The sequence below is a fragment of the Bos grunniens genome, chromosome 17 (assembly GCF_055505025.1).
Source record: "Bos grunniens cultivar Pamir isolate PY7600 chromosome 17, Bosgru_T2T1.0, whole genome shotgun sequence".
NCBI lineage: Eukaryota > Metazoa > Chordata > Mammalia > Artiodactyla > Bovidae > Bos > Bos grunniens.
In genome coordinates this window covers 62,419,254-62,440,882 of record NC_141181.1, presented here as the reverse complement: position 1 = coordinate 62,440,882, position 21,629 = coordinate 62,419,254, and the positions used below count along the sequence as shown (strand labels likewise).

Here is a 21,629-nt window from a genome sequence, read left to right as displayed (position 1 = left end):
TCCCTGGTGGTATAGCAGTTAGGACTCTGTGCTTCCACTGCAGGGGTTGTGGGTTCCATTGCTGGTCCAGGAACTAAGACCCTGCAAGCTGTGTAGCATGGCCAAAATAAATAATTTTTTAAAACGGTTATTCCCATATAGCTTTCTGGTATGCTGTTACCATGAGGTTTTGATATAGTAGTCTGTATATATACAAGACTATTTTAAGTTGCTGATATCTTAATTTCAAATGCGTTTTCTGTGTCCTGCATTTGTACTTTCCCTCATGCTTGCTGGTTTCGAAATTCTATTTGTATGGATGATTTTCTACCTTTACTGTAGGTTAGCCTTTGCCGGTGAGCTTTTCCATTCATTATTTGCTGTTTTCGAGTTTTGCCCTTCTTTTAGCATGTTATAAGGCTGGTTTGGTAGTGCTGAATTCTCTGAGCTTTTGCCTGTCTGTAAAGCTTTTGATTTCTCCACCAAATCTGAACGAGAACCTTTCTGGGTAGAGTATTCTTGGTTGTAGGTTTTCCCCCTTTTCTTCCTGCAGTGGAAGCCCGGAGTCTTCACCGCTGGACCCCTAGGGAAGTTTGGTGCCGTGTTTCTACTGGATTTACACCTAGGAGTGGACTTGCTGGTCTCAGAGGAGGAACCAGAACAACTAAGGCAGGTGTAGGGTCCATTCCCCCAGCAGTGCACGAGAGTTCTCTTGGTTCCACGTCTTCCCTAACCATGGTGCTGTCTTTCTAGCCCTTTTGCTAGTGGTGCAGTACACTCATTGTGATTTTAATTTGCATTCCCGATATAACTAATGAGACCGGATATGTTCTAATCATTAGATGGTGTAATTCTGAATATATTCGAGACAACTTTTTAAAAAGGAAATGGCCTCCACCATCCTGGCCAGCTGAAACTCCAATACTTTGGCCACCATATGTGAAGAACTGGCTCATTTGAAAAGACCCTGATGCTGGGAAAGATTGGAGGTGGGAGGAGAAGGGGACGACAGAGGATGAGATGGTTGGATGGCATCACCGACTCAATGGACATGAGTCTGAGTAAACTCTGGGAGTTGGTATTGGACAGGGAGGCCTGGCGTGCTGCAGTCCACGGGGTCGCAAAGAGTCAGACACAACTGAGCAACTGAATTGAACTGATCTGGCCAGCAGGAGAATCCTAGATGTGACAACGGAGGTGTCTTACTCTCTAGCTTTGTGTGTCTGATAGTCTTCTCTCTGCTGTGAGTGGTTGTTTTTTGCTGTTTCTAGCACCCTGAAGCAACAAACTGAAGAAAGGAAAGTTGCTTGTTCCTCGTCCAATAGGGTTCTTAATCTTTGTATAATAAATATGTAGGACGCAACCACTATGAGCATTTATTGAGTACAAAGAAGGTGGAGTCAAGAGAATGAGAATTAAGTGGGTCTGTGGTCTCCTGAATGCAGACCAGAGGGCATGTATGTATATGTGCGAGAGTGTGTAGGGTGTGTGTGGTGTGGTGGGGAGTATGTGTGTGATGGACACGGAACAAGCAGGCAGAGCGTTGATCTTGGATGGTAGTTCTGAGCTAAGTCTTTCCCTCTTCCCTGCATTTTCCTTTGCACAAAGTAGTTCTAAATCCACTGCCGGTGCCCAAAGGAGGGCACGTGGTCTAAAGAGGGGCCAAGACTCTTCCAGTGCAACTGTCCACTTGAGGAAAACCTCACACCAGATGAGAGCTCCAGGACAAGCAGTGGGCAAGACCTGCAGGGTAGGTTTACCTTTGACCTTGGATTTCCATCCCTTCGATCAAACTTCCTATATGAAAACCAGAGAGACTTCCCTGATGGTCCACTGGTTAAGACTTCATCTTCCAATGCAGGAGGTGCAGGTTTCATCCCTGGTTGGAGAGCTAAGATCCCACATGCCAAAAACCAAAACATAGAAAAAATATTGTGACAAATTCAATAAAGACTTTATAAAAAAGTCCACATCAAAAACAAAAACAAAAAACCAACACAGACTTAAGGGGTCGAGTCTGGGAGCAATAGGTCATTTATAAGCATAATGGAGTTAAGAATCACACCAAGTGCAAAGAGACCATAATAGTTAGAAACACTTTTAATTTCTAGCCTCTTGGTGACCCTCAAGCATCAGAGCCATTCAAGGATGTTGGCCTTTGAATGTTCTCAGCAAGAGTAGATGACCACAGAACTCTTAAGGTAAATAAAAATTAGATGAAGGTTATTTATTGGTGTGACTTTTCCTGTCATGAGCTTCCTTTACACAGCAATGGTGTAAATAGCATCAAACTGAATGAAAAGTTTGTTAGATGCAACCATAAATAATTATAATAAATATACATCAAGTAACTTTACAGCACACATTTTTTAGGGCCAAGGTTTGGATCTGTCTGGACCTCAATGTGTTCTCTGGGAGAAGCAGTCGTGTTAGCAGCAGATACCTTACTCACAGCTGTCATCTAGTCAAGAGATGGGCCAACAAAAGCTTCCTCTTGGGGAGGTAGCTGACAATTCAGAGTCCATTCAAGGGATGGGAAGGATTGGGGGGTGGGGGGACAAAGATTTAAAAATACAGGGAGGAAAAACCACTTTTAGTAAATCCAAAGGCTCTTTCATTATGCAGAAATGAAATAAGAGGATCCTTGTTGTCAGGACTATGTCCTGGTGAGACCCCCTAGTCAAGGGGGCTATGGCCCCCAGGAGGCAGTGGCCGACCATGTTCCTTCCAATCAGGGAAACTGCTGGCAGGCACCTCCAGACGTGACTGATCCTGCATCAAATGTAACTGATGCAACTGGAACAATTCATCCAGGTTTATCCTTTCCTTAGGTCAGGGAATCGTTTCTATAATGGTCCTTAATGCATTTCCTAAGAAGAACAGGGAGGCGGTAGATGCTAATGCCTTTAACTCTAAAATCCACACCTTTCCAACAGGCCAGGGCCACAGCCGAGAAAGGAAGAGCAAATCCTCTCTCTCACCAGCATTCACACTCTAAAGCCTTCTAGACAGCACTCACGCAGAACTTCCAATATTCACAATATTTTACAATAAATACAGTGATGTGATTTTGCATGAACTGGCAAGGTCCAAAAATGACAGGGTCCAACAGGATGGCGTATGCTGCTCTCGAACAAAGTACCACTGGACAAGAGACCTACTCGGGCACAGATGCACTGGGGCTGCAGCAGCTCAGCCCTGGTACACACTCACGTGGGGAAGGGGGGTGTGCAGGGCGGGCCTGGCCAGAGGGGCGGAAGGACCCTGGTATCTCCATCTGGACTTGAAGGTCTTAGTCACTGAAGTAGACCCCGAGTGGAGCAGAGCACCTCAGACAGCTCTTTTGAAAATGGGGTGTGGCCTTTCCGCTGCTCCTCACATCACAAACACCGTAGTGAGGAAGGGCCGTTTCTGAGGACAGAAGGGGTCGAGGTGGGGTAGGGGGGCAGGCCAGAGTCATGTGCTTTCATGTCCAGAGTCCCGGAAAAATGCCCCTACTTGAGCTCTGTCCCTTCAGCTTCCGGGCTCCTCTCAGCTCCTGAGCTGGGATGTACCTGGCCTGACTCTGTGGACTAAGGTCAGGAGGGATCCCTTTGGTCATCCGCTCCTGAGCGGGAGCCTGTCAGACTGGGCCCAGGAGAGTCGGAGAGCAGAAGGGTTGTCTGGGTGGGAAGGGAAGGGCAAACCACAGTGGGCTTTTCCTCAGAAAAACCCAGACCATAGACAAGAGTCTACACAAAACTCCCTATGTGTGTCTCCCATGTTTGGGTCACTGGCCCAATCATTTCAAGTTGGAAGGAGGCCTGCAGGAGCCATTTCCGGCAGAAATGCCAGCTTGAGGTGGAAGGCAGGGCTGGCCACAGACTTGCCTGTGGAGACATGAACAGGGTGCTCTGCAGGCTGAGAGCATCTCACTACCAGCTTCCTGCTGGGCGATTCTGTGACGTAGCATCAGAACCCGGTGGCCACGAAGGAAAATGTCCAGGAAGATCAAATGAGACATGAGCTGTCTGGGAACTAAACTATCCTACAAACATACCACAAACAGGTAGCAAAAGAACCAACCCATCACGAAACGTACAAATACATAAGGTTAAGTCTTCCAGGAGGCCCTGGAATGTGGACAAAAGTTTGGAAAAGCAAAATGTCGCCAACTCCTCACGCAGGGCCCCGGAGGGGTGTGCCTGCAGTAGCAGGCTTCCCAAGCCGGCAGAGCAGAGCCTCGGTGACAGCCTAACTTTGGCTCCCTCCCATCAGCCACTCAGAGGGTCTTCGCGGTAGTGAATGGCACAACGTAGTTTCTCCAGCATGATTTCCAGCGAGGAGTACTGGGGAAGCTTGATCATGAACATACAGGTCTCCACTCGGATGTAGCGAGAATCTGGGGAACCTACAGTAGAAACCAGCATTAGAGCGAGGACCCCAGGGGGCCTGGTGGGCCCTTCTGTCTCCAGGTTTGCCTCTCTGGGCAGCTCTTAAGACAACCCCAAGGCCCATTTATCCGGTGGGTGGCGGGTGGAGGGGTGGAGGGGGAGGGTCTGGGAGGCTGGGGTGGGGCAGGAGGAGATTCTGGGGGAGGAAAGAGCAGCACAGGCCACAGATGGCTGACTTGTGACAGGCAGGTCTGGCCAGCAAAGAGTTTTGTTTGGATTTTTCAAAAATTAAAAATTTTTTGCTGCATTTAAAAGTCAAAAGATGACATTTCTGGATTTTAAGCTTTTGAAAATCTCAAAGGATATGTCAACTTTGTCCCTGTACTGCCACTTGGCAAAAAGTCAGGTTTGGGAAGCACATGACCCCCCACGCCCACCACTCCCGCACCTCTCATTTACATTTGGGGCGTGGTGTTCGGGGGTACCTGTCCATTGTCCTTCCCCCTTCATGCAGCACCTAGCAGCCCCAGCTCCAAACAGGGCCTAAGTGTCCCTGCTTGGAATGTGACAGGGAAGGCCAGTACCTGCTGTGCCATCTGGGGGGGCAATCTTCATGGGGTATGGGGGCACATGGGCCGTGTCAGGACCCCCGTCTTTGCAGGGGCAGGTGAACGGGATGCGCTCCTGGTTGCAGGCAAACTTGATGAACTTGCACAGCTCCTCCTGGGCAAACATCTCCAGTGCCCCCCAGAAGAACTCGATGTGCTGGTCGGTCTCCATCAGCCCCACCTGGTACATGGTGTGGGCCTGTGGAGAGAGGCCCCAGACGTGAGCAGGCCTGAGCCTCTGCTAACCTAGCCTCCCACCCAACCTCAGGGTGCACCCAACTCCATGGCGCGGTGATGACCGCAGGACACAGGGAGATCACAGCTACGACAAGGACTGCAGAGGCAGTGGCAATGAGAGTCTACGTGACTCTGGCCTATCCGCTAGGCTCAGCAGCAAGGGTTCTACCTACGTTACCCCACTGACCCCACTGGGTGGGTCCTGCCGCTGCTCCTGTTAGAGGTGAGGTCACTTGGGCAAGGTCTCCCAGCTGGCATGGGTGAAAGCAGGCCACGCTGAGCAGTGGAGGGGCTTCGCCTCTGGTTGGTGGCTTAATTCACAGGCTCTGGAGGCAGGTGACCTGCCATTTCCTGGCTGGGTGACCCTGGGCAAGTGACCTCTCTCAGCTTTCGTTTACTCAGCAGTGAGACAGGGATGAGCATGGCTCCTCTCTTACGTAAGGGGGACAGAGCGCCAGGACAAAGAACACTGTACAGATGACAGGCCGCATGCGCCCGCCAACCTGGCCCGGCCACCAACCTTCAGGAACTCGAGGTTGATGTACGGGAGGCCGCAGGTGCGCAGCTCCATCTCCAGTGGGCTGAGCATGGTGAGCAGCTGCAGGGGGATGATGGCCCCGAGGCCCGCGCGCACGGCCGTCACACACTCCACGTTCTGTAGCTCACGCAGCCGCAGGCTCCGGATGGCGGCCGCATAGATGTCCTTGTTCTCCCACCTGGGGCGTGGGCAAGGGATGACACTCAGGAGGCTGCTGGCGGCATTCCCTGGACCTCCCAGACCTGGCAGCTCAGGGAGTTCCTCTCCTGCTCTGGGTGTCACCTGCCCCAGAGCCAGTGTTCCTGAATAGTCCTTCCACTGAAGGTACTCCACCATCTTTCCCGGCGCCCCCTGTCCTGCCTCCTGTCTTCCCCCGGGAAAGCCGCCTGTCCCCATCCGAGGCCCTGCACTCACGCCACGGGGATGTGCCGGCCACGGCTGCACAGCTCCACCTCCTCGCCGGTCATGGTCAGGTAGGTGAACCGGCAGCAGGGCTTGTTGGGCCCCTCGGGGCTCTCAGTGGCCAGGTGCTGGGAGGCGATCTCAGCACACAGGGCCTCCAACTCCGTCTCGTCGTTGATCTGGAGGGAGGGCACGGCAGAGCGGGGCTGACCACTGCCCTGCTCCCCAGATCCCCAGTGATAGAACCTCATCCCCATTTGGGGACAAACATCAGGTATTTTGGGTGGGGCTACCCTGGCCACCATGAACAGGTAGGTGGCACTGGCCTGGACTGTCAGCCATGCCCTCGGTTCAGGGTTGGGCACTGACCAAGGCCTGGCTAACAAGACCAAATTCCAGCCTCCCTCTTTCACTGGTGCAGGCAGGGCTGAAGGAGGGTGAGCCTTGTACTGCTGGGGCATCCTGGGACGAGTCATTGATGATGTTATTGGAGCACCTGGATTCAGCTCTGTCTGAAGCCCAATCTATATCTATACTTTCAGTTTTAAGGTCAAATCATTTTTTTAAAAAGTTTTCCTAAGCTGGTTTGAGCTGGCGTTTCCTGTCACTTGTCACCAGAGAACCCTGACTTAATCCCACATGTGGAAGGTACACGAGCCACCCTCTACCACGCGGCACACTGAAGTGCATGCAGGGCCACCCGGAGGAGAACAGCCTGTGGCTCTGGGGTGGTGAAGGCTGAGGGCACCCCAAAGTAGGTTCGTCTGCCTTCCCTGCCAACCCTGGGGTGGTTCTGTCTCCTGGCACCCTCTGGGGCCTTGCCCATGCCCTCTAGACAGAAGACTTGGCTGGACTGTCTGCCTGGACACCGTCTTACATCCCTTGCCTGCCTCAGGCTCTTGGCGCCACCCACGGCTCTGGGAGGGCCTCTCAGAGCAGCGCCTGGCAGTGACTCATAACCCCCAGCCCCTGGGGGATGTCCTGCTTCGAACCTTTAAGCAACTCATTGTGGGCCACTTTCTGCTGAGGAGTCAGCTGCCATCCCAGCCCTTGGCTTTGCGGCTCCCGTGTACTGGCTGCCCTCAAGTGGCAGCTAAGGGGACTACAGAGAGCCTGGCAGCAAGGACCTGCCCCCCACCGCGCCAGGGACCTCAATCTGTGCCGGGGGTGGGGGTGGGGGTGGGGGTGGGGGGGGTGCGTCAGCTGACGCCTCTTCCAGCAGACACAGGGCAGGGGCACTGCTCCAGAGCCCCGTGGCCCCCCAGGAAAATAATGCGCTTTTCACTTACACTCTCAAATTTCTTGACGTAATTGTAGGTGAGTACATCTGCTTCCTGCAGGTCTTGGTCAGGGTCCAGGGGCTCGCCCACCAGTGTCTTCCAGAAGGAGGGCAGGAGGTCCAGGGGGAGGGGGACATCTGCTCGGATGGCGATCCCTAGCAACTGGCCCAGGAAGTGCAGCAGCTGCTCCTCCCCATAGGTGATGGGGCTGGGGGTCAGGATGTACTTGCCCTGGAAGCCGAGGCAGGGGCGAGGGATGGACCACGGGGTCTTGTGGAAGGCGCAGAGCTGAGCCCCCGCCCCTCAGGGAGCTGCCCGCGGGGCTCAGGCCCCATGTCTCACCTTGTTCTTGTTGACGGCGGAGCTGGGGCACAGCAGGAGGAGGGAGAGCGAGGAGCTCTGCAGCTCTCTGCACACCTGCCACAGGAAGTGGCGGAAGGAGCCACCTGCAGAACAGAAGGGAACCTCTCAGACGCCCTGCCCGCAGGCCCTGGCCCCACTGGGACACCCTGGCCCCACTGGGACATCAGCCACTCTGCCCACCTGCAATGGGGCTTCGCTGAGTGGAAAGAACCCGCCCAAGGGCTGAAGGACCTAGGTTCAAATCTGAGGGGCCACTAACTGGCTGGCAGCTCCCAGGGAACCGCATCACTGCTGAGGCCAGCCTCCGCCTCTCCACCTGGCAGATGGGGGCCATCACTACACCCACCTCCCAGGCTAGTTCTGGGGTGTCCACAAGATCAAAGTCAGATCCTTCATGGGTCAGCTGTCATGGCTGCAAGCTGACACTGATATGAGGTCTTGGAGGACCTGTGTCCGTCCCCTGAGCTGGGCCAACAGCAGGGCCTCCGGCTTCCTCAGCATGGCCTCCCACTGAGCCCAGGGCTTGGCATGTTCAGTGAGAACACAGATAAACGGACGGACATACAGATACAGTGTGATGAGCAACGGGCAGTAAGCAGCTCCTTTCCTGCTGCCAATTTCAAACGTGCCCCTGGGCGTCTCACAGAACTCCTGTCTGTGGCCGCTCTCCTGCACCCTCCCCTGGGAAGCCCCTGTCAGTGCCCTCGGGTCTGGACGTTCTAGGAGAGCTGTGTGTACGGAGGACTTGCTTGGGGACAGATGTCAAGGCCTGGCCCTCATAGCTTCCATGGAGAAGCAGGAGACTCCTGCCTGCTGAAGCTGCCAAGGGCTGGGACAGAATCGGACAGGCCTGGGTTTGAACCCCAGTGAGCCTGCTGACTTTGGGGAAGCCCCATGTTCCCCATCTTTAAAGCAGGGCAGTGCTGGCATCAGGAGGAGTATAAGCTGTTGAGCCTGGGCCTGGCTTGTTCTCTCAGTGAAAAGTGCTGTCCTCAGACAGCCTCCGAGTAAGGTGTACCCAGGGGAGGCCACGGCGCCGGCCGGAGGGAAGGCTGCTGCAGGAATGTGTCCCATGATCAGGGCAGGCATGGGAGATGGAGCCGCTGAACAGCTTTCCTGCCCAGGGTGCCCAGTGAAAGAACTTTATTCTCCCACCCAGTGTGGGAGGTATTTTTAGAATGTCTGAGCTTAACTGAGGACCACGAGGGAGCACTTTCTGAGTGGCTGTCCCTCATCCCTGCAGCGTGAAACGGCAGAAGGTGCCATTTTGATCGAGGGTTCCCCAGACCCCTGTCTCTTATGCGGCACATACAACCCCTCAGTCAAGGGCTCTTCCTGGAAAATAAGTCCAGTCCACACTGAGGGCATCTCTCCTGACCCCCTCTGCCAAAGACATACCCCTAACACTGATCAGAAGCCGCGTCCCTGAGCCTGCATGGCTCAAGGCTGAAGTCCCAGACTAGCAGTGGCACCACTCCCCAGAGGACAGGGGCCAGTCCAGGGGGGCTGGGTTTGGAGAACCTGGGACCACTGGTCACTCGAGGGCAGTCCTGGCTTCTCTGTAGAGCAGGGTAATGAGTATGTGGCTTCCCTCTGCTAATGGGGAAGATACCGGCTGTTTAACAGTAACCCCAGGAATTTCACACTCTACACATGGCCTCCAACCTGAACTGGCTGGGGACTCCACTTACTGGTGCCATGGACCTCCTCCCCCGTGAAGCGGATGTTGAAGGCATAGGTAGGGTCGCCGCCACTCGCCAGTTTGACGCAAAGCTGGGAGGAGGGCACTGAGGCCAGCTGCCTGGCTGCCTGGCAGAAGTAGGAGTTCTCAGAGGCTCTGATCTCCCCTGGAACGAGAGAGAGGAGGTGCTGAAACCTCTCAGCGCCAAACACCTCCCGCCTCCCAGGACAGGAAAGCCTCCTGGCCAGGCCCTGCCTACTGCTCCCACGCCCCCAACCCTGGAGCAGCCCCTGCCTGCCCTTGACTCCTGGAACATCTTTAGTCATCACGTCTCCATCATGGTGGGGTCCTCTCAAGGAGCCCACGGCCCTGTTCTCCACATGGTCAGCCCCTCCCATCCTGCCACGTGTCCCAGGGATACACCCAGGCTCCTCTCACTCCCTGGCTCATGCCCCTCCTGACATCTCTCTGGTCATGTGCTGTAAGGGAGACTCCTACCTGCCTCCCCAACATCCAGCCTCCCCTCTGCTTTGGTGCCTAAGCCCGGAATTTGGCAGGTTCATGGCCAGAGCAAAGCCCACCTTTCCCACCATCCCCTGAACGGAGGCACGGCCTGTGCTGCTGACACACCTCCTCCTACCCCCGAGAACAGTGAGCTCTGGACAGACTAGACGGAAAGCTACAGGCTGGGATTAGAGCAGGGTGGCAGGAGCACCCCCACCCATGAAGGACTGTCAAAGCAGCTCCCACATCCTCTTCCAGAGGCTTCTTTCACTTATGAGAAACCAACTAGCCAGGTGCCGCTGCCTGCATCTTCTGGTTTGCGTGGCTCATCTCACCTCCCACGATCTCCAGCGGGTCCAGAGTGATTTCTGGTGCTGCATGGTCAGCCGTCCTCTGCACCGTGGCATTTAGCACCCGATTCATGACGGTCACCTTTGTGTCATAAAAGATCAGCCCTGGAGGGAGGAAGGTGGGAGAGAGGCTGGGACGGGGTGGGCGGCTTCCTCCACCCCAGTCACTCCGAGGCTGTCCCCTTTGCATCGTGCAGTCTCTTCTTGGGGGGTGAGGGGGGGACAAGCTGCTGGCGGCCAGGCACTGACCTTTGGCCTCCTTGAGCAGGGCGGCGATGCTGTGCGTGTACATGGGAGTCTGGCGCAGCTCAACCAGCGGCAGGAAGAAGGTCTCGAGCGTGGTGTTGAGGGACTGCAGCAGAGCGAAGCGCAGGCGCAGGCTCTCGATGGGCACGTCTGCAGGGCACAGTGGGCAGGGGTGGTCAGGCGGGGGCTCGGTCTGGCGAGCCTCGACTCTCCGTCTATCTGTGAATCCCTTGAGGGGCCTGGTCACACGTCCTTGAGGGGTAGGAGGCTGCCGGTGAGGGAATGAGACCAGGCGGAAGCAAAGGGCGAAGGCTGGGTTCTCAAGGAACCCATGGGTCCCCTTGGCCAACTCTGGGGCTGTGCCAGGGCTGTATGCTATACTGTTTTTAACTTTTAATTTTCAAATAATTATAGGCTTAAAGGAAGTGGCCAAAAAAAAAATGTAGAGTCCTATGCACCTTTCACCTAGCTCCCCTCAGTATGACATCACACATCAAAACCTGAAACCGAGATGTGGGCACACTGACTTGTACTTGTCTGCCCTCACGTGCGTCCCCTCTCTGACCGCGAGACTGATGTCGGGACAGCTTCTTGCTCATGTTCACTGTTGCAGTGCCCGCAAGACAGCGAGGGCTCGGACGTGTGGCTGATGAGAGTGAGCGGGCTGAGGGGCCTGAGGAGCAGCACATGGGCACCAAAAGCCTCAAAGCCAGCCCGGGCCTCCTGTGTCATGACAGGGCACCCTCTCCAGGGATGGATTTCTGGAGAGTGTCCGTTTTTGTGTGTGTATTATTTTTCTGTGCATTCCTAGTTTTGATAAAAAAATGCTGTTGTCCTGTCATTAAGGATTGTGCCTCCAACACAGGCTACCAGATGGTCTCTTACCCCCAACACCAGGCTGGCATCCAAGGTGGCCTCTAGGCAGGAGGGGGCCTGGGTGTGATGGCAGGAGTCTCGCCTCTCAGCCACCGCACTCCTGGGTCTGCTCCTTGGCGTGGTTAAGAGGAGCAAGTAGTAAGTCCTCAAAAACTTTAATTTGGCCACAGTCACAGCCTCCTGTCCTTCTCTCTCTCTTTCCTTACCCACTTGGTTCACAGCAAGTGTTTCTAAGGATTTGTTTAATGGATGTGTAAAGGGCTTTGAGTCCTTCTCACACCCCCTGTGCCATCGTGGGTGAGGCCCCCACAGGGCAGCCCAGGCGGTGGTCCCTGACTGGCATCCCCCTGGACCCACATACTCAAGAGACAGGCCACTCTGGGGTCAGCAGCGTCTGCAGGGTCCAGATACACCTCGTGGGGATGCAGACGCGCGGGCGTGATGGCCAGGTGGCGGCACAGCCGGTTGATGTACTGCACGAGCGCCACATCCATCTCCAGGGTCCACTTCCTGGAGGCCTTGTGCGCATGCCGGACGTCGATGCAGGCACACCTGGGGGCAGGGATAGGCAAGGTAGGGCGGCGGCCACCGGGGGACGCTGGGTTCCTCCGCAGTCATGTCCCAGCTCCTGTTTATAAGACAGCCTTGCCTTCCAGGTGTTTCTTGGTGTTCAGCCAAGTGCTGACTGTAGATGGAGGGACTGCTCCTCTTGAGCAGAAAGTGTTCTTCAGAAGCAGGCAGGGGGTGGGGTGCGGGGAGGGCAGTATGCATCCCCATGTGCCTCCCTCATGTCCCTGGACTACACAGTCCGAGGGTTAAAGATATGAGTGGAGTCCTTGGGTGAAATCTAGGCTACAAAGCACACCTACTTCCTGGGGCTCAGTTTCTCCCATCTATAAAATGGAGCTGGTGATGGCATGACCTGTGCCATCAGGAGGACTGAGAGGACGCCCATAATGCACATGACACGGTGCCCAGCACCTCCCGAGGGCGGTGCCAGTCACAGGTGTCCTTTACCCTGTGACTCCACCCCAGGTCCACTTACGCAGCTCCTTGAACAGGCAGGCAAAGGTGTGTGTGTGAGGGCTGCCTCGCTACAGCTGCGTAAGATGTAAATTACAGTTTCTAAAACCAACCAGAGAACTCGGCCCTGCCACCGTGAGCCAAGGCCCATCTGGGCATCGACTCTGAGCCTTCAATGAAGGTACAAAGCGCTGGTGCCAAGCAGTAAACAGTTTCTCAATTGTTTGGAAAATGGGGCTTTAAAAAAGCATGCTTCTTGCAGCCATTCCTTCTCTGAGGTCCAGAGACTCTTGCTGTGGGTCAGGATGTGTAGGCCTGTGTGGTGGAGCCAGAGGGAGAGGGCGGGCAGATTTCTTCCGGTTTGCAAACATCTTGCCTGTTTGGGATTCTCTTACAGAAAGGGGAAACCATATTTAGTTTGACCCTGGAGCCTTGGTGACTAGTGACCCTGCTGTGTTCCCGCCTGGGAGGGAGAGGCAGGAGATGAAGTGTGATGCCAGACAAAAAAAGACTCTTTGGAATAAGTCATCCCTGTAAAGGACTGACCTGTCCCCTCCCACCAGTTCATATGTTGGAGCCCTAACCCCTGCAATGTGACTGTGCTGAGACAGAGCCTTTAACGAGGAGATGAAGTTAAACAAGGTCACAGGGTGGCCCTAATCTGACAGGACTGTGATCCTCACAAGAGGGACAGACACCAGGGATGCAGGCACAGAGGCGAGGCCACATGAGCACACAGTATGCAGGTGGCCGTCTGCAAGCCAAGGAGAGCCCTCCGGAGAAACTACCCCTGCAGACACCTTCATCTTGGACTTCTGGCCTCCAGACTGTGAGATACGGGATTTCTGTTGTTTAGAGCACTGTTTCAGATGGGTGAGAAAACCCACTTAAGCAAAATTAGAAACTAACTCAATAGGCATTAAAAACAAGCCAGACAGAATGGCTTCCCAGGAAGTCATCTCTTGGGAAGTGTCTAGTGGCTGAGGACAAGTTTTCACAAGGAACTGACCGGGCTGACGGCCTCTTACCTCTCAAAATGAAGATCGTAGCCACAGGATAAAATCGCTCTCCAGACGCTGCGGATGTCTTGCTTGGCTCGGTCGATCACAAACTTGTGAAATCCTTCTAAGGTCAGGTACTTCTCCTCTGGGACTGACAAAAGAGTGTTCACAGAGTTAGGAATCTGGTGAGAAGTGCGGGCCCCACAGGATGCTCTCAGTGCACCCTCTATTTCAGGACCCAATTCATCTAACTCCTCTGTCTCCCGCCGTCACTCCAGGGTCTCTTAGCAAACCGTTTCCACCTGCTGCTCAAGGACATGCATAACCCCTCAACCTAACAGGTGGTCACCAAGCGGTGGGGCGTTTCCCCTCCAGTCCCATCTTCCTGTATCTCAAACATTCCTGACTAAGCAATTTTTAACAATAACAGCTTTCTCCAACTCTGCTTGGACCTTTAGGAAGATGAAGCTCTAATGCTCAGGTTAAGTGCCCTCTGGGAAAAAATTTCTGAGCAGATTGCCAATCTTTACTTTCAGTCATGATCATCAGTTTTCTTGGGGATATGGTGTTTCTGGAGCTACTAATCTGACCTCCACAAGTTCAGGTCAGCAGAGACGGAGGCCTGGAGAAGTAACTTGAGTCGGCCAAGGATGTGGTCTGTGTCATGAGCAGGGCTGCCCTGCCTAAGCTAAAATGCGAGGGAGCCAGGCAGGAAGGGAAAGGCACGGAGACTGGTTTCCAGGCTGGGCTGCCCCTGACCAGGGTGGCAGCAGCCCCAAGCCTGTATCAGACTCCAAGTGCTTATTTACCTTCTTGTTTCTTGGTGGGTGACTTTTCGGGGTCCTTTTCATCTGGCTTGCTCTTTTCAGGTGACTTGGGCTTCACGGTGGGCTTCTTCTCACTCAAGGCAGTCCTGCTGTAGATCAAAGCACTGGAGTCGGGATTCCTCACGCTCATGCTCACGCCCACACCCTCTCCCGGCAAGGGGAATGCAGAGCCTCACCAGGCAATGGCTCCTCCTCCCCCAGCTACGGCTGATGGTTCAGGGGAGGCTGGGGTCTAGACCAGCTCTGTTCTGATCAAGACAAGCTTCCTGAGCAAATTATGGGGACAAATGGACACTTTAAAATGTGGACAATCTTGAGGTGACGCTTTCCAAACGTTCTTTCTGCATACTTCAGAGCTGCACTGTCCAAGACGGAGTCGCTGGCCACATGTAACTACTGAAGTTTAAACTGATTACAGTGACAAGTCCAGTTCCTCGGTGGCGCCTGCTCAAGTGAAGTGCTCAGAAGCCAAATGCGGCTAGGGGCTATTGTGCTGAATTGAATAGCACAGACAAACAGCACATTTCCATAGTCACAGAAAGCTCTATGGGACAGTACTGATTCAAACGCACCATTTGTGTATAAGTAATTAATGGACACTCTTTTCTCTGATGATTTAAAGGATTCCTCTAGAGACTCCTGCTAAGTAAAACTTTACTATCTGAATTTTAACCTGGGAGCCATAAACTTGTATCTAAAGAAGATTCTATCAGGTACGTGTACAGATCCACACATGGAATATTATACAGCTACCTTAAAAAGAAATGGGGGGGGGTCTTTTTGCACTGATATGGAATCATCTCCAAGATCAGCAATAAACAGAAAGAACAAGGTACAGCCTTTCTGTACAGTTGCCGACATCTGGGTATGCTTACACTTGCTTGTGTATGCCTACACTCGCTTGTGTATGCCTACACTTGCTTGTGTACACCCAGAAGGGTTTTGGGAGGCTACGTATGGGGCACTGCAGCCTCAGGGAGGGGACCAAGGATGGAGAGGAAGAGGAGTGGCTTTGATACTTTTGAATATTGCACTATTTAAAATGTACCAAAATAATACATATGCACAAATAAAACCTTTTGCATTTGAATGTTACAAGCAGTGGCTATCTGGGGGTACTTCAGTATTTTCCAGTATGCATGGGAGCATTTTACAGTCTTTCTACAATAACCATGCACTATATGTGTTGGTAAAAGAATTCAGACTTTTACAGAATTCTGTACATTTTAGACATTTAATTCAGACTGGTCTGCTTTCCAGCCTGCATGGTCCAGATTTTACTATCCTTGTGCATCAAAAGAAACGTTCTCTTCTAATTGATGAAGGTGAGGGCAGAAAGGCCCCCAGCAGTAGAGCAGAGTCAGACTGTCTGGCTTCCCTGAGGTGCCCACAGCCTCCCAGGAAGCCTGCTGGCAGGTGGCCCGCGTCCTCCCACCAGTCTGGCTCCTGTGCTCCTTGGCCGCCCACCTGACGCTGTTGAGCACTGCCTTGTCCTTGGTGGGCGGCTTGGTGATGGGCCGCTTGGTGCTCACCACCTTCCCGGGGTGCTGCTCCTTCCCCGCCTTGCTGTACTTGCTCTTGTCAAACTTGGGCTTCGGCACACCGTACTTCCTCAGGATCTGGGGCGACCAAAGAGAGAGGGCCTCAGGCTGAGCCCAGGGCATGCCTGAGGCCCAGCACAGGAGTGGCGGGGACAGGGTGGCTACCTGGGTGAGCTGGTCCTCTAGCACCTTTTTGGGGGGCCGGACATTGGTGAAGAAAAGGTGGAGGAGGTTGCCCGGTGTCTGGGAGTTGATCTGCTCTTTGCTAAGATAAATGTCCGACACTTTGATGGGCTTTGCTGGCGTCAGGCTCAGCATCTGCTCCGAGTGGGCACAGCTCTTAAATATCTCCGTCAGCACCTCTCTGGCCCCAGGCACCAGCTTCTCACCTGTCACAGGATGGAGGGAGGGCAAACGATTCTGCCATGAACACGCTATGTCAGGACAAGCCCTGCAGCACCTGATTTATTTTTCATCAGCAATTTATTTGGGAAGTGGATATCGGGAGGTTAGTGGTGATGAGGAGCTGTCCACCGAGACCTGGTGTCCCCGCTCTGTTAGCACACCTCAGTGACATGCCCAGCCTTCTCTGCCACGAGGTGTGGCCCTGGGACACGGGCCCGTCCTGGACCACCCTGCTGTCTTCGGTGTCTGTCCCCGCTGCTGGCTGCGTGGAGATGACAAGCACCCTGGATGGAGGACCTCAGGGCTTACGCTGGACTCTTACATGTGTTAAGAAATAAAACTTCTACTAGGTCTGAGTCACTGCACTCTGGGGTCTCTTCATTATGGAGGTTGAACCTCCCTTAACTTCAAGAATGTATCTATAACAGACAGACCCCAGGGAGCGAGAGGATGTAGAGGCTGCAGGAATTTTCAGTGCAAAGTAGTCAATACAGTTGTTCAATAGTTATTGTTACAGGATACATTTCAAACCTGGCACAATCAGCAGGTGGAAAAGAAAGTTCTCTCAGATACAAGAGGGACTTCCCTGGTGGTCCGATGGTTCAGACTCTGATCTTCCAATGCAGGGGGCCTGGGTTCGATTCCCGGTCAGGGAACTAGATCTCACATGCTACAAGAGTTTGCATATCAAAACTAAAGATCTTGCCTGTTGCAACTAAGACCTGGTGCAGCCAAATGAATACTTTAAAAAAAAGAGAGTTCTCTCAGAAACAAGAAAACTGTCTATGAGTATGAGAAAAAAAGACTTAGTTTTTTGGTCCCCAAACTTATTTTTTTGGTCTTCCTGAAGATGCTCTTACCTTTCCTAAGGGGCTAGTCAGGATCTACCCACGCGTTCCTCATGGCCAAGGGTCCCCCCTATCTCGGGGCGGGACTGACCGGTCTCCTAATCCCCTCTCTTTGGCGTGTGGTCTGGGCCACACCCAGTTCACGGGGACGGGGCTGCGAGAACGAGAGCACAAAGGCTCCCTGGGCATCTGGGCTGAGGGTGAGGACATGGCTGTATGGAAGGCATGACCAAGACCTAAGAGGTGATTCAGTACAACCACAACTCAAAGAAACTCAAGCGAAATGAGCGTGGCTATGATGCGGCAAATTTGTTTTCAAAAGACTGAGTACCTTACATGGAAGGTTTGACTATCATGCAATCAGGAGCTAGAAGTAAATTCATATCAAAACATGAAAAGACTGGTATAGCATTAATTGCGGCAGAAAAAGACCCAGGGTTCCCACAGGTCTTACATTAGCCAAGCCCATGTGGCAGATGAGAGCTGAGGGGGCAAAGTACCACCAATAAGGGCACAGGGCCGAAGCCAGGGCCGGGAGAGAGAAACAGGCCCTTGGGAGCAAGAGTCAGACAAACTCACAGACCGAGATACGTATTTTAATGCAATATTTTAAAAAAATCAAAATTAATATAAAAAGCCCATAATGAGCAAAATATTTAAAGTTCTGTGCTGAGCCATATTAAAGCCTGATGCAAAAGGAAAAGTCTTTAATACTGATCCTGTCTGTATTTAAAATTTTAATGGTTTACTCACCATGGATATTTTACATTAATTTTGACTTCCATAAGTACTGTATTAAAATACTACTACTGAGTTTTTTCAGAGCCCCATTGAATTCTGTGGCCTCACTTAACCTCATTCTGGTCCCAGCCTTGGAGCAGTATTTCAGAATTTCATGACTAGAGGATAATAATTTGGAACAGCAACAAAAACCCATACCCAATATTACATTTCTGTCCACAGCAAACATAAAACAAACTCAACCACTCTATTGTGAAATTTCAATAATGTTAAAAGAGTTGGAAAAAAGAACATAAATTAAAAGATTTGAGAGAGACTGATACAAAATAAAGACAACCACACAAAGAACTACAGTTACAGAAAGAAAGGGGAAAACTGCTGTTGCTTCTGATGCAAAGCTGGGTGGGGGTGGGGGTGAGTTCTCAGCCTCAGGACCTGCTAGACCTGGCTCTGTGGGTCCTGGGTGAGCAACAGAAACGGGGAAGCCAGACAGAGACCACCCCCAACATACGAGCCACCGAATGACAAAGGCCTCTGTGGAAAAGAAGCTGGGACAATTTCTTCCTCAATAATTCATTTTAAAGGATGAGGCATCAGCTGTCCTCAAGCATACAACTAAATGATTACCAGTCATGTATGCGGCACATTCTAGCTCCATAGGACACAGAAAAGAAACACACTTGAACTCAAACAAGAGGAAGCCTGACTAGACAAAAAGAGAAAAAATGACCTGAATGCAAGCCCACATCTGAGGCTGATGCAGGCTGTGGCACAGTCATTCCTGGTGGTCTCTTGGCTGGCTGAACCCTGAGGGGAAAATGTCTATTTGTTTAAAAAAACAAAATCTGTAACCCACCTTTAATTGACTTATCATTGAAATAATCTTCTAACCCTGGGCTCCCCTGCGTATCGAATAGACTCTGATTCACTACAGACACCGTGAGGATCTCTTCCGTTGACATTTCCATCAATTCATCCTCACCATCCAAGCTTGACAAACCTATCAAGTCATTGTTGTTAAATAAACTTGCTCGAATTTTCTCAATTTTGGCTCGGGACCTTATCTGTGTGAACAAGAGAAAGAGTCAGGATTTAAGTGGAGAAACCAGTCATTCAGCTGTACGACCTCTCTTTCCCTCCTGCCTGTCCCAAAGCCCTCTGCTCGTCTTCAGCGTTCTGAGCACCACCTGACCAGGGCGAGCTGGCCTTCCTGACGGAGTCTCTCTCAGGTGCCAACAGCAGTTACTTGCAGAAGAATGACTCAACCAGACACTCCTGCTGCTAAACCCTGGCCAGATCTGTGGCTTTACCTGAATGCCCAGGTGGTTAAAGGCCATGCTTGGTCCAGGCTCTGAGAAAATCCCCAGGGAGAAGATGGACAGATGAGAGGTGACTCTGGGAGAAAGCCAGCCCCTGAATCCTTGAGCTTTCCTGTCAGAGCCCATGGTGGGGAGCGAGGGGGTACCAGTTCTCTTCCCAGGGCCTTCCTCGCCATATCCAGTAAGGGGGAGGAAGGTTTTCACTTTGCACCTGACTCCTGTTACAGAGGGTGCAGGATTTCTACACAAGGAGCCCACGAGACAGATGGCATCATGAAGTGGAAAAGGAACCTGGCAACACACACAGCACCTGAAACTTGGAGTCACTCGGAACAGAACAGCAAGTCTGTTCTCACGTGCTCTATGGGGGTCCCTCCTACTGATGGCAATGATTAAAACAACCCAAGGCCACTCAAAAAGATGTTTCTGGGGCCCGAGAGGGAAAGCACTCGATAAAGCCCACCCCTCAGCAAAGTTGAGCCCCTGGAGCCCCTTGGCCTCCCTCCCTCCGACACCCAGCAATGAGCTGTGTTTCCTTCCTGACATCAGACTTGCCATCACGCTCAGAGATGTGACCTCAGACACAGATACTGCTGCTGCTGCTGCTAAGTCGCTTCAGTCGTGTCCGACTCTGTGCGACCCCATAGATGGCAGCCCACCAGGCTCCCCTGTCCCTGGGATTCTCCAGGCAAGAACACTGTAGTGGGTTGCCATTTCCTTCTCCAATGCATGAAAGTGAAAAGTCAAAGTGAAGTCGCTCAGTCTTGTCCGACTCTTAGCGACCCCATGGACTGCAGCCCACCAGGGTCCTCTGTCCATGGGATTTTCCAGGCAAGAGTACTGGAGTGGGGTGCCATTGCCTTCTCCACAGACACAGATAACCAACATGATAAATCATTGCTGTTGCTAACAGCTGCCTCAGGCAGCCCCATAAGTGCTCCGATGTCACCTATTAGTCCCTAGGAAACAATAATGGAAGGCGTAAAGAGGCTGGGGGGATTCTAACTGCTCGTGATTTAAGTGGTGGCCAAGGCATGAGGTGCTGACCTCCACGACCGCGAAGCCTTTGATGGGGCGCGCTGCAAGGGGCTGGTTGTCCAGGGACGTGACTGTGTACATGGAGCCCATGTCTGACACTGAGGCTGTTTCTGCGTTGTCCAGTGGCTCGCCCAGGCTCCCCAGGCTGCCCAGGCTGCCGGTGCTACACAGGGAAATGTCCAGGCTCTCCTGGCTGGACACCACATGGGGCTCCAACAAGCCTGCAGGGATGGGCAGCTCCAGGCCTGCAGGCAACGGATCCGCGGAGAGGTCACTGACTGTCTGCGAGATGCCCTGGGAGCTGCAGATGGAAGCCTGGCTGGTGGACGCGGATGCGCTGACGCTCATAGCAGGGGTCAGGCTGCTGGATGTGCTGACCTCCAAGCTGTCCGTGCTGGGGAAGCCGAGGGTCTTTTCCGGCTCGGCTTTCCCATCACCCCCCTCGGCCTTATCTTTTGGCTTCTTGGGGTCTTCGTCCTGCAGGGGGATGTAGATCTCATCCTTGAACACCCCGCCATGGGCATTGCAGGCCTTGCGGATGGCACCCCTGACGATGCCCTCGTCCAGGTGGGTGGGGATCCCAGAGATCACCAGCAAGCGGCTGTGGGCAGTGGGGCCCACCAGGGCCTGGCAGGCGTCGGCGATGGCGTCGCTTGTCACGCCTAGCCCCTGTGGGTCCTTCCTGGTGAGGTGGCGGAGGATGATGAGCAACGTCAGAGCACGATGGAACCACAGCATGTCCTCGGGCTTGCTGCCCCCGATGCTCAGCACGGCGGGGTCCGAGTCCACAGAGCGTGAGGACTGGCGCTTCCCAGAGGAGGAGGCCTTTTCCCGCTTCATCTTGACTTTCTTCCTCTTGGACAGGAGGCTGGGGCTCTGTGGAGTCTGTCCTGGGGAGGACGATGAGGAGGAGGACGAGTCGCTGAGGTTTGGGGCAGTCGCTGACGTCACCCCGCTGGCGGTGACACTCATGTTGGTGGGCAGGGTCACCTCGGCCACCGCCAGGCAGCCCTCCATGAGTGCGTGGAAATACGTCGAGAACCGGCCCTGGTCAGCAGCCGCCGTGGCTCCTGAGCCTCCGCATGCACTGCCCGAGACCCAGCTCTGCGTCTCCTCGTCGTACAGCTTGTGAAGCTCCGACTGCAGGGCCATCAGCATGGCCAGGCAGGGGTTCAGCTGGAGGGCGATGGATGAGGACAGGCCGGCTGGGTGCTTCCTCTGCTCTAGGCTGTGCACCGTGCGCAGGAGCTCTGCCAGGAGGTGGAAAACCAGCTCCTTCACGCAGGCCGCCATGTCTGTGGTCCAGAGGAAGTTGCCTGAGGTGAATGAAAGCAGTCACAACTTAAAACAACCACCTATACAGAGCTTACTAGGTGCCTGGCACTGCTCTGACAGAGTAGACCCTCACAGCAACCACATGAAACAAACATACATCCTTCATCCTCATTT

At 53.3% G+C, this 21,629-nt stretch overlaps 1 protein-coding gene across 11 annotated transcripts in view; it reads right to left on the bottom strand.

The window, feature by feature from the left end:
• Positions 1–2,064: 2,064 nt before the first annotated feature.
• The window catches only part of HECTD4 (HECT domain E3 ubiquitin protein ligase 4), a 173,888-nt gene continuing 154,323 nt past the window's right edge, over positions 2,065–21,629 (bottom strand). For 10 of the 11 annotated variants that reach the window (XM_086348151.1, XM_086348154.1, XM_086348156.1 and 7 more), the window contains 16 exons: positions 20,190–21,496; positions 18,680–18,887; positions 15,995–16,218; positions 15,756–15,907; positions 14,271–14,377; positions 13,489–13,612; positions 11,799–11,989; positions 10,565–10,711; positions 10,301–10,420; positions 9,472–9,627; positions 7,760–7,863; positions 7,427–7,648; positions 6,150–6,316; positions 5,718–5,913; positions 4,937–5,159; positions 2,065–4,369 (listed from right to left, as the gene is read on the bottom strand). In XM_086348151.1, coding sequence (XP_086204277.1) covers positions 4,233–4,369; positions 4,937–5,159; positions 5,718–5,913; positions 6,150–6,316; positions 7,427–7,648; positions 7,760–7,863; positions 9,472–9,627; positions 10,301–10,420; positions 10,565–10,711; positions 11,799–11,989; positions 13,489–13,612; positions 14,271–14,377; positions 15,756–15,907; positions 15,995–16,218; positions 18,680–18,887; positions 20,190–21,496 — 3,785 coding nt within the window. In that variant the 3' untranslated portion in view covers positions 2,065–4,232. The remainder of the gene's footprint in view (positions 4,370–4,936; positions 5,160–5,717; positions 5,914–6,149; positions 6,317–7,426; positions 7,649–7,759; positions 7,864–9,471; positions 9,628–10,300; positions 10,421–10,564; positions 10,712–11,798; positions 11,990–13,488; positions 13,613–14,270; positions 14,378–15,755; positions 15,908–15,994; positions 16,219–18,679; positions 18,888–20,189; positions 21,497–21,629) is intronic. The other variant, XM_086348152.1, reaches the window with a different exon arrangement.